Source organism: Genypterus blacodes, unplaced genomic scaffold (genome assembly GCF_046128005.1).
Source record: "Genypterus blacodes isolate CSIRO-AG114 ecotype Tasmania unplaced genomic scaffold, CSIRO-AGI_Gbla_v1 ptg000067l_1, whole genome shotgun sequence".
NCBI lineage: Eukaryota > Metazoa > Chordata > Actinopteri > Ophidiiformes > Ophidiidae > Genypterus > Genypterus blacodes.
Window position 1 is genome coordinate 844,384 of NW_027466879.1, and position 12,561 is coordinate 856,944.

At 47.1% G+C, this 12,561-nt stretch overlaps 1 protein-coding gene across 5 annotated transcripts in view; it reads left to right on the forward strand.

Moving 5' to 3' along the window:
• The window catches only part of zfhx3b (zinc finger homeobox 3b), a 142,687-nt gene that overhangs the window by 80,254 nt on the left and 49,872 nt on the right, over positions 1–12,561 (forward strand). For all 5 annotated transcript variants that reach the window (XM_076155693.1, XM_076155697.1, XM_076155695.1 and 2 more), the window contains exon 5: positions 3,762–3,993. In XM_076155693.1, the coding sequence (XP_076011808.1) occupies positions 3,762–3,993 (232 nt within the window). The remainder of the gene's footprint in view (positions 1–3,761; positions 3,994–12,561) is intronic.

Below are 12,561 nucleotides of genomic sequence, written 5' to 3' on the forward strand. Positions count from 1 at the left end.
GTGCTGTTTGTACGTGTTTGTTGCGTGTGGATGCTGTATTATATTGCTCTACTGGGAGCCATTCTTTGGAATTACCGGCTCTCTGCCTCTGTCTCTCCACCCTTCCAGTAATGCCCACCTCCATCTCGTGTGAGCTGGACTCTCCACCGCCACACTGTTATGTGTTAAAGGTGCACTTTTACTTTGCATTTAAGTGGATAGAAATGCAGATGTATGCAGTGCTCTGGGTGGGTGGCGTAACTGATACAGGCGTGGATTGCCCACTTACAGGTCAAGGTGCACTGCAGAGTTGTGAGAGAGAGGATGGGGTGGCGCCCACACCCGCCCCTGTCTCTCTTTACCTGGAAAAGCACAGAGCGCTGCTTCAGCATCCACAGAGAGACGAGCTGCTCTGTGAGAGGAGAGTGGCTTTATGATCTGTGGAAAGCAGAGGAAAGGTGCTCTGACTCAGTAAATACAGAAAAGACAAAGAAAAGAGTTCACACCACTATCGTACTGTGGAGCTCCTCATTTAAAATATCAATTCTTATAAAGCGTGTCAAAAATAAATATGAATATTGTCCGAGAAGAACTGAGATTCCAGATTTACTGCAGAACATTTTTAAAACTTTTTTGGAAGATTGAGTGAAATCCTTTCTCACTTGAAGTATTGCGTAACCCGTGTATGAGAAGAGTGCAGACCTGTCTCACTCTTTGATGTTTACGTGCCTGGATTCATCAGTTTCATAAGCTGGATTTGTTAATTGAAGTAAGCTTTCATCAATCTGTGCTGATTTGAGTCACATTGTGTTTAGGTTAGAGGAGAGTGATTAATGCTTTAATGGCAGGGAAATCAAAGCTTTCAGGTTTATGTCAACACACTGTCTGTGATATCATCATATCAGGGTCTAAACAGCAGACAAACATAAACACGCACATCATTGGTTGGTTCCAGACGGACTCCTCTGTGTTCCTGCTCAGCTCGCTCTCCTGTGCTTCCTCTGTACGGCTGCTGTAAATTACCACTTCAGTGGAGCTGAAGCCCAGCAGGCCTGGCCGGCTCTATTCTCCTCCACAGCTCCCCTCCTGCCGGGGCCTCATTGGGTGCTTAGAAACCCCAGAGCCAGGCAGGCCGGCTCCTCCCAGCTCTCCCAACATGACTTTTTCATTAAGCTGCCAAATTCCTGCACTCCAGTTGGAGGTGATTTATCAACTAGAGGCTTCATTGCAGGTTCATAGGAAACAGACATAGTCCCTGTCTCATGCATTATTATGTTTCACATTCAAAGTATGTGTGTGTGTCTTTGTGTGAGCCAGGGAGAGAGATAGACAGCCAGTGTTCTGTGTCCGTAATGTGATTTTGCACCTAGATATGATCTCTGAAGTCTCCAACACAGATAATTTTGAAGGAATCCCGTGAAAATTCATGTTTGTGCTTGAGTTTTGTTGTTCTCATGGGCCGAGTGTGCTTGGTTTCGTCTCGTGTGGAATAGTAAAGCAGCGGCGGTTTGATCTGGTCCCTTATTGGCTGAGGCTGAAGCGCCCTCCTGGCTGCTCGGGGTCGCGGCCCGTGCAGAGCTGGTGAAAGTGCCGGTTTACAGGTGTAAGCGCTTGACACGGCAGACAGAGCTGCTCGCACCGGGGGCTGGGCTGAGTCCATCTCTCTGGCCGGCCGCTCAGGTTTATAGTGAGTTATAGCCTCTTCCAAGGCAGCCAGTCTCAGGTTCACTCCTATATAAACCCCCAGCTTTTTATGGGAAACTGTAAAAATCCCAGGATTCTTTTTTTCTTCTGCCTCCTGAGACGGGCTTTGAAGTTTAGGTCAGGTGCTGTCATTTTTTAAACTTGTCTACTTGTAGATTTTTGGAGCCTTGAGTCATTTTGCAGCGAGAACTTTCTTCTTCTTTTTTTTTTTTTTTTTTATTCAGCACATCTGCTATGACTGAAAACCGTTTGCACAATGGATTTGCTGTTATCTACAACTGAATCAGTCTCTCAGGTTTCACTCTACCTTAGTTCTGATGCAATATGTGCGCTCGGAGGAGAATGAGGAAGAGGAGGAGGGGGGGAAGGGGGGAGAGGGGGGGGGCTCCTGCAGTATCCAGCAACACCTATTCATGACATCATATATGGCTTAAAATGAGGCAAGAAAGGAGAGCGCACAGAGCCTTTTACAATCACCAAATAACTCTATTACACTGAGCTGTGGGGCTCGCAAAAAGGAAAAAAAAGCTCCCGTTCCTTTTCCTGGAAGCAGTGTGTTAATGCACATTTTAGGTGTAGAAGTGAGAAATATGAAACCAAAGAGAATGAAATACAATTGTAGAGAAAAAAGCCCATAGCAATATTACAATAATGTCAGAAAATTAAACATTAGGAGAAAGGGACAATAGCATTTTAGGGAGGCTTAATATTGTTATGATTCTTTTCCAGCAAGCTGTCAACACCTGATTTAGATGTAATGTGGTTAAATGTCTAATGTTTCCATCGCTCTTACGGTTTTCCAGACATCCAAACAGCCGTCCAGCGTTAAACAGAGCAGTCCAGGGTTTATCCGTCTCACAGTGCAGCGTGAGGGGAAACGGACACACAGCAGGTTTACTGGGATAAAGAGGATAAAGACTGCAAACTCTCTACAAGCAGGAAACTGATTTAGATTTAAACTTCAGGTTTAAATAAGAACGCATCTAAAATCATCCACTAACATTCAGATTTATATGAAGATGTGTATGAGAGAGAGAGACAGAGAGAGAGAGAGGGAGAGAGAGAGAGGGAGAGAGAGGTAGATAGATAGACAGATAGATAGACAGATAGATAGATAGATAGATAGATAGATAGATAGATAGATAGATAGATAGATAGATAGATAGATAGATAGGCCTCATCATGTGACCCATAATGATTTGAATCAGTTGTGTGATTGACACAGCGAGGCATCAGAGGCACGACACACTCGTTGTAAACATGCCCAAACAATCAGTGTGTAGCGTCAGAGTGACGGTGTGTGTCTCTGCTGCTGGGCCATATTGTGTTTGCCCTGCATCATTGATTGAGCCGTGTAGGAGGTAATGAGAGCGGCACTCTGCTGCGCCGTGACACCGGGCTGTGGCGTTGTGGCGTTGTGGCGTTGTGGCGTTAGGCGTGTTGTACCGGGGCAGAGGGTGGGCTGAGGGGTGAGCCGGGGGGCCGGCGCTGATTCCTGGAGGAAGTGCTGACGGGGGCTGACGGGTCAATACCCACGCTGATTTCCTGTCCTCTGTCGGGGAATGTTCCAGCTCCTCTCAGCAGCGCCACCCGACTTCACCTCCTTTTCTCATAAGCGAGCGAGGATTTGACTCGCCGTGATCAATATTTAGCATCCCATGCGTGAAACAGGCAGATGTTTGGAGTTTCCTTTTCAGAGACGAGAGGCTTGTGTTGAGTGAAGGGGATCAATGCTCCCTTCCGTCTATGAGGCCGCCGACCCGAGTTTCTGAAGGGTGGCTGATGTAATTCTCGCCCGGCGCCGGGCCCCTGAGGCTTGCGTGCCTCACCGGCCTCTCCTGTCCTGTTATCCCGCTGATACAGACACTCACACAGACAAAGTGCACAGTCCAAACAGTTGTCTTGAAGTGTAAGAGGTCTGGATGTTAAACAACAGGGCTGTGATTGGGAATTGATTTGTTCATTTGCCAACTGTGTGAGTGAAAGTGAGTCGGTGGTGCCTAGCTAGCTATCTGCCATCTGTAATAACCTCTCTCTCTCTCTCTCTCCCCCTCTCTCTCTCCCCCCCTGTCCCACAGCACCTGCAGCAGCATGAGAACGCCGTAGAGGGTGATGCGTGCTACTACCACTGCGTGCTGTGCAGCTACTCCACCAAGGCCAAGCTCAACCTGATCCAGCATGTGCGCTCCATGAAGCACCAGCGCAGCGAGAGCCTCAGGAAGCTACAGCGCCTGCAGAAGGGCCTGCCGGAGGAGGAAGAGGACCTCAGCTCCATCTTCACTATTCGCAAATGCCCCTCGTCGGATACAGGTCAGACCCTCAGGCCTTAGTGCTGATACTCTGCGATGCCGATCTCTCTCTCTCTCTCTCTCTCTCTCTCTCTCTCTCCCTCTCTCTCTCTCTCTCTCTCTTAAACACACACACAAACACACACTTGTCCACTTTGCCTGTGGAGTTGCCAGGTCTGTCTCTATCTGGTTGGTTTTCCTTTTAGATTTTTACTTCTTGCAATTCAGAAAATGCTGAAATATCCCAGAAGTCATGGACGTTTTTAAATTCTTATCGTCATGGTGACCTGCTTCAGATCGGCTCTCAAATTTAGTTTTAGGCGCAAAACACAAATTTGTTGATTTAGTTTGGCCTTGGAGGAGGTATTAGCCCTAATGAGCGCCTTCACGTCTCCAAATGCATTTTATTGTCGTCTTATTAGCGACATAAAATATTAGCACTTAGCCTGCGCCGCCATTCACAGCAGCGACCCTCCTGCCCTCCCCGTGGGTGGGGGGCGACTGAACTGTTCACTTCTCTCATTAGAGACTCAGTGAAACAGAGAGGGAGGAGCCCAACAAAGGCAGCAGCTGCCACGACAACAAGAACAGCAAGAAAACAGACGCAGCTACAACAACAGTAGCATGACTAAAACAAAGTGCCCAGACTGCTCATTCATTATGGAGTGATTAGAAAGAGTGAGCTGCGGTCAATTAACACTCTTTCTTAGCAGAGATTTGGTTTTCTAATCACTTTAACTCATGTGCCCTGACAAAGAGGCTCTATTGTGCGTCCGTCCAAGAGGGAACCATTACTTCCCTCACGCACACACACACACACACACTCACTGTCTGTGTTATGTAGGGGGGGGGGGGGGGGGGGGAAAGGCCAGCCTGTGAAGACGCTTTGTTCCAAGGAGGCGAGGATAATGAAGCCAGCGGCCGGGAAATTGCGCAAAAAGGCAGCCACAGATCTGAAGCAAATCATTAGAGGACATATTTAGCTGAGCAATTAGGGACAATTAAGCTTTCTGCTCGCTGCACTCCAAATATGTTAATGACTACAGTACAGTGGACAAGGCAACGTGCAAAGGCAAGAGGAGCAGACGTTTAGGTTAAAAGGGTGTGTGTGTGTGTGTGTGTGTGTGTGTGTGTGGGTGTGGGTGTGGGTGGGGAGGTAGGGGGGGATTGTTCAGTTGTCCTGCTGTTTGAAAGAAAAGTGTGTTTCATCTGTTTTGGAGCAGATTTCTGTTTCATCTGTGTGTTTCTGATGGGCGCCCGTGTTTATGCCAGGATGAAGGATTGTAGCTTTGCATCAGATAATGGGCGTCTGTGTATGTGTGTGTGTGTGAGCTGTGTGTGTGTCGGTGGACCGGGGCCGCGTCAGGGCCGGGGCCACATTAGGGACCGGAGTCAGAGTGTTTCCACCACAAACACACTGGGGCTCAGCTGTAACACAAAACACTTCCTCTGAGGCTCCAACAACCTGCTGGTTTGGAGCAAAGAGGCAGAACAAACCACCGATACACAAGGAAATGCTGGGAAAATGTTGTTACGTGTTAAATTAGTATGATCTAGGTTGTCAACCAGTCCCATTGTGTGATTTAGTGACAGTGCTTGAATATTGGAGTTACTGTGAATGCCTCCGACTGTTTCCACTCTAATTGATCAATGAGCAATATTATGAATACAATGAAAGGCAGAATTACTTCATCAAATATCACCTTTTGACTATTTATGAGCCTTTGAGCTTCACTCTGTTCCTTCAAAGGAGCTGCAGGGACTAATTTACTTTAGAAAGCAAGAAGAGTGAATATGAAAACACAGCTGAAATCACAACCTCCTCCATTTTGTTTTGGAAAGTCCTGATCACTTTGCTGCCATTAGGATTAAATGTTGTCAGTGAAATTCCTCCCCGTTAGCAGTTTACAGCCCAAATGTTTGCGTCCCAGCAGCCTCCTGCCCCCCCGCCCCTGGTCCTCATCCCTCCCTCAGGGCTGAACCAGTCCTCCCAGTGTTATGTTTAATTTCCTCTTGACTTGCTCTTCTGTGGCACGGGGCTCCTTTTCTGCGGTGGAGGCAGCGTTGCTAAAGTGGTGGAACGTTCCTCGGCTTGTTAAAACAAAGTTGCCCCTGGATTTCTGGGTCACCTCGACAGTAATTCCCAAGCCTGCTGCTGTTCTGTGATCCTGCAAGCTGTTCCCCACTGGCTCCAGGGGTGCTGCCTGGGATTTTCCTCAACACATAAACCTCCTGCTCCTACCGCTACCAAGACAGGATGACATCACACAGAGAAGTGATATAGTCATAGTGGCATGACATTATTCTTGCTGCCCTGAAAATCCACCTCTCCCTAACAGTAATCTGATCTGTTATGTGTTACTTCTAAGCCGTTTGCACACTGGTACTTCCAGAAGGGGTGCAGTTCCACTTATCTTCTCTGGTCTGGGTGTCAGAGGAGAGCAAGAGCAGCAGAAATTGTGCTTCGTTCCAATTAGACCAACACAGGGTTCAGACGCATGCATTGTTTTAATTTTTGCCAGGCCCGAAAATCTGCTTCTTAGGCATGTTGCTCTGTGACTTGGCCCCCATTTGTCTTCTTTAACCCTTTCTCTTTGGGGAAACAAAGGAAGCCTTAGACTAAGAGGGACCGCAGCCCCACACAGCTGCCCGTGTGGAGGCCCGACTAAAACACTAAACTGAACTGGCCCGGACCAACATGCTGGAACAATGCGAGTATGTAGTTTAGAAGAGACGTCTGACACACAAAGACAAAATGGAAACAAGCAGTCGCAGAGGGGGCGGGGCGAAAATGTTGGAAGTCCCAATAAGTCTTCTTCACCTGTGAGGACAACAGGAGGAAGAGCTTTATTTAGTTAGCTGGTGTCCAATCGATCCAGGTTTATTTGTATTGTGAAGAGATAAAACACAACTCAAGTCTTTAATTTATAGATTAAATTAAATTAAATTAAATTAAATTAAATTAAATTAAATTAAATTAAATTAAATTAAATTAAATTAATAAAACCAATTGAAATCAACAGCTATAATAAAAGTTAGGAGAAATATATGTTTCAAATCCATTTTCAGGAGTTACAGTAATGTGTGTGTGTGGACTGAATGTGAGACAAAGAGACTTTTCATGTAAGAATGGGAGAAAAGGCAGAGGAAGGAGGTAAAGGAAGTGGGGGGAACAGGTTTGGGGAGCTTGCGTGTGTGTGTTAGTGTGACACTTGAGCGTAGCGTGACCCTATTTCTTATGAGTGATGTTCACCAGGGCATAAAGCACAATGACACATTGAGGTTTCTCATTTCATAATATTTAATCGACTGAAGTTATTTTTTGAGCACAGAACAGAATGAGATCATGCCTTTAAAAAGGGCAAAGTTAAATTGCACTGAAGGGTGGTTGGCCTTCTGCGGGAAACATTTGCTTTGCTGTGTGTGTGTGTGTGTGTGTGTGTGTGTGAGAGAGAGAGAGAGAGAGAGAGAAAAGAGTGGGAGAGATTCTGTGGTGTGTGGGAGAGTGAACCTTTTCGCAAATGTGAAATATTAGTGATTTTCAGTTGCGGCGAATGTGTCTGTGTTTATAAGCGTGTGTGTGTGTGGAGGAAGGAGATGGAGAACAAACGTGGCTGACAGCGTGGATTAGCTCCTGCTGTAAATCAGCCTCAGTCACAGATGGCGAAGCCCTTGATCGTTGGGCTGTGACGACTTGGCTCCCATCGCAGGAGGAAATCCCTGTCTGTGAGCCCGGCAAGCTGGGAAGGAGAAGGTTGGGGATGGGGGCCGCCCGGGCAGCCACCAGTCATTGTCTGCTCTCTGTGTGTAGACATGGAAGCCTGGGGTATTAGAGGGCAAAGGCTGGTTAAGGGAGGGGCTACTTCACTGTGGCTCCGGGTTTCATCCATGACATCCTGAGAGGGTTGCAACAGGAACTTAAGCCTCCAGTTTAGATCAGCGTTACTTTTAATGAGCAGTTAGGATAACTGGGCAGGGGAGCAGTGTGCATTGTTACATGATAATGAGACAAAGGAATGCATACAAATGATGCATAATAGTGGGATCCAATAGGAGAGCCGTCGCTTATTCCAATAAAAGCATTTCAGTTTCAGCGTGGCACACACACACACACACACACACACACACACCCAGTGGTGAGGCCTGTCCAGACACAGCAGGGCCCTTTTGTGAGAACACAACAAAAAGCAGAGGACACATCCGGGACATGAAAACATGTTTGTTCCATCTAAACCCAGTATGAGGAGAGTTGAGTTGTGATGTAAACTTTAATTTACACTCATAATCCAGTTCTATCTGTCTGAGGAAGCATAGAGCAGCTTCAGTGACTTACCTTATAGTTTATACATTTATTATATTGTATTTTTGCCAGAATGCAATCAGAGTTTCCTTCTCCATGGAAACATACAGGTAGAGGTTAGTTGATGACCGTCTGTGCAGAATATCTCACATTATTTATTTCATTGAACTCCAATCTCGTGTGTTTGTCTCATTGGCCGGCGAGGCTCAAATCTGCAGAAGCCAGGTAAAGGCGGCGTTGAGTCCGGTCACGCTCTGATGGTATGCCAAGGCCATAAGTCTGAGCCCCGGCTCCCCACGGGCAGGAGCAAAACAGACGGCAACCATTTCTGGAATGTCCTCCTTTATTCATGCTTGTTAAAATGCAAAGTAAACCCTTCCAGAAACAGGATATTGTGGCCCCTAACCACCAGACCCTTCTCCATGCTGCATTATGGCCAATCTGAAAGTAAGTTGTATGGACAGACGGTGCTGCAATGCGCTTTTAATAAAGGCTGTTATTGCCCCGGTGATGCAGAATAGATATTAGGATGAGGACTGAACCGGGGCCTGGATGAGTCGGGCCCCAGAGGGCTCGCAGCTCACTCAGGCTTCTGTCAGCCGCCTGCCTTCTAATCCCTGGCTGAAGGGCATCTGGGCAGTATAGGAAATTGTTTTTTGTCCACAGAACGTGCCAGGAAATTCATAAATACATTCGTTTTCATTTTGAAAATATTACAGAAGACTAGACATTTATTAAACAAAAGCCAAAATGATGGATTTATAAATGTTCCTCCTTCGCATAAGTCGCTCTGTGTGCCCCCCGAGCTTTATGGGCGGGTTTGGTATGAATTCCTCTACTGGCTCATCTTGTTGTACCAAATTGACCAGAAAGCCACCGCTCTATTCTGAGACGGGATGCGAATCAAAACAGCTTGTGTCCGGATTGCTGCTGCCTCTTTTGACTGAATCCTCTTGCTGGAACTGCAGGCCAGCTCGGGCTGAACGGGCTGAGCGGGGAGCCGGGTGTGAGCCAGACCGCATTCCAAGACCAGGGGCAGCATTTGTGTCAAACAATGGGGACTCAACACAAGAAAGAACTCATCAGGAAAAATTAGCGATTCAGTAATCCAATTAATTCTTTTTTATTCCAGTAAAATTCCATCAGAACCAGTTGGAGCTTTTTAGAGATATATGGCGTGGAAGGACACACTTTTGTTACATGTTAATAACAACAGAGATGCAGAGGGACCTTTGCTGTGTGTGTGATGTGTCTGAGTGACATGCGTTACATTGTATTGTGCCGTATGTGACACACAGAGTCGGTGACCACACACAGAATCAGGCCACGTGTTGGTGCGAGAGGCTCTGCCTGTCATCAAGCCCATTTTCAGAGGAGACTGGCAGCACATTATAATATTGGTTTCCCTCTCTCTTGTCATTACCAGACACTCTCCTTGAAAGCTGATCCAAAAGATAGACAGTCCATCAGGAGACAGTCATCTCATTTGTACTTACTAAACGTGTTAATGAGTTCTATTTTCAGGCCCACAGGCTTTGCTGCTGGATATTGGAGCAGAGGTGGCGATCGGCAGTGTGGGGTGCCGGATTGCAGGCTGAGGGGGAGAAGTGTGGGGTGCGGGGGTGTGAGGTGGGGTGGGGTAATGCAGTAGACCCTGCTGCCCCTTAATGTCACTCAAACAGACTGACCACAGCCTCCACAGGGGCTGTCAGTCAGAGCTGAGGGCGGGAAGTCTGTGGTTACAGGCAGACTCAGACGTTAGAAAGAAAGAATAGATTAGGTGACAAAGACATAACGGTTCTGATGGGTTTAATTATAGCAGCAATGTCATTGCCGTACAGGTATATGAGATGAAGAGAAATCAATTTAGCTCAGAAGGGCATTTTCCACTCTGATTTATATATATATATATTTTGATGGATAGGTCTAATGTATAGATTGGTTTTCAACCTCTAAATGAAGTCATTGGTATGTTGACGGTCATGGCTGACTTGGCTCAGACGCACCTGTGTGTGTGTGTGTGTGTGTGTGTGTGTGTGTGTGTGTGTGTGTGTGTGTGTGCTGACCTGTGTATCAAAGGGGACCTCAGGCCTGTTGAGGGTTTGAGACCAGGACCACAATACCAGCTCACATTTTCATTTTTTCACTTGTGGGAATAATGGATTTCTGTTTTAAAAATAAAATCAAATAAAAGACAAGATCCACCCAGACGCCTCCAAAGATCACAGCACACTTTTGCTCGCTGTGCAGACAGAGAAGCTTAACCGAGGCCTTACTCGACATTATTCGGACAACTTCTGCCCAGTAATGGTCAAATTATGAAGATGTTGTAAGAAAAACACCAAAAAGCTCAGCTGCTCTATGACTTCATAAACACTGGAACACGTGTGAATCAGTTTGTGTGTATGTGTGTGTTTGTGTGTGTGTGTGTGTGTGTGTGCGCGTGTGTGTGTGAGTGTTTGTGTGTGCGTGTGTGTGCGTGTGTCATCATGTGACTCCACTCCTGCTTAGGTCTAATTGGACGTCAGCTGATATTGTTGCGATACTTTGCAGGTAAATTTTGTCCATACTTGGCTTCTCTTCCTGCTAATTTGTAGAAGTGGTGATGTATTCTTATTTTTCATAGCTTTACTGCATCTCTCTTGAACGCCCCCCTAAGGCACACATTATCATCTTATACCCAGCATGTTCTGATCTATGATATTGATCGTTATGCAAGTGTATGCCAGGTACTCTAGGAACTACAACCAATAAATTGTTAAACACTTAGATTTCTTCATTTGTTGCCGGCTTTTGGCAGCAGGCGAGCACTGCTACTGGCAGTCAGAATTAAGCAGCTCAATTTGACCATAGGCAGCATCAGAGAAGGAGCCGGGCTAAAGTTTGGGAAGTATCGAATCCAAGCTAGGAAAGTTTTATTTAGCCTCTTTTAATAAGGCTGTTTGCGCCCCCCAGAGAGAGCTGCAGGATCAAAGGGCATGATCTGTGCTATGGATGAGTTCATTCTGGGTCCAGCAGAGACGATCGGCCTCGCTGACAGCAAAACAAAACCAGAGAGCGAAGGATGCCCTATCCAGCAGCATGGTGCCCTCACACTCTGAGGCTCCATTAGAATAAAGCCTGATGAAACAAGGACCGGCTGAAAGCACAGATGTTGCGATTCATTATCCACTCTCTGATAGATAGGCATGAGTAGTGTGTGGAGTGTGTGTGTGTGTCCGTGTGTGTGTGTGTGTGCGTGTGTGATGATTTAGTTTGAATTCACATTACATACAATTGATGAAACATCCTTAAAATCACACACTGAACATGCTTGTGAATGTGCGCACACCGAACACACACATACACACACACACGCACACACAGGCGCATCTGTGTTTGGAGTGCATTAGCAGAAAGAGTCCCCTCCAGTGCCTCAACCGCATCGGATAAAAGCAGTCAGGCAGATGGCAGCAACCAGAGAAGTGCAGAAATAATTCAGCGGCGAAACCTTTCTAACCTTTACCTGTGGGCGTGAGCAGCAGCCATTGATTTAGGCTGTGCTTGACAATACACTACACACCACCTGAGGAGGGTAAGAGAGGGGCAGGTGAAGAGAAATGGATGAGTTGGTGAAAAACACAAAAGGAAATATGAGTGGGAGTGAGGCTGTGCTGTGGGATAGCAGAGGGCGGCTGGAATTATTCTGGATCCGTCCAGTTTCCACAGCCGTCGTCCCCCTTCCGTCTCCCCCCCACGCCGATACGCTGGCTGTCGTCTACGTCGGCAGCGGTTCACCCCGAGCTTTCACCTTCACAAGTGTAGGTCGCACTGGGCTGTGATTCGGTGGAGATCAGCTTTAGGTCTGGGCCCCAATTCTGCAAACTTTGAGGGAGCGGTGGTGTGAAGCTGAGGCAGGTAGCACGGCGTTGTGAAGAGACAGACGGCATTTTTCCACTGCTGCTGAATCCTGCTCCAGCCATGTGGAGGATCCATCCACATCCTGGACTCCACTGTGCTCAGCTGTCGAGTCAAACGTGTCTCTGACTGCTGTTACCTGTGATTCTGATACACGTATGAGTCACGCTAAAGCACGTTAGCTCGGCTGTAAGTGGAATCGGGCCAGGCGTGGACGGTGAGCTGAGTAGGTTCTGCTGTTCTGCCCGACTGCTGGTGTTTGGTGGCTTCTGACAGAGAGTCATACCCATGTTCAGTGTTTCCTGCAGATGTATGGTGTCTCTCCTGCTCTGTCCCTCACAGTCTGTCTGTTTCTGTTTGGGCAGAATCGCTGCTGCTGCTGTCGCTACTTTC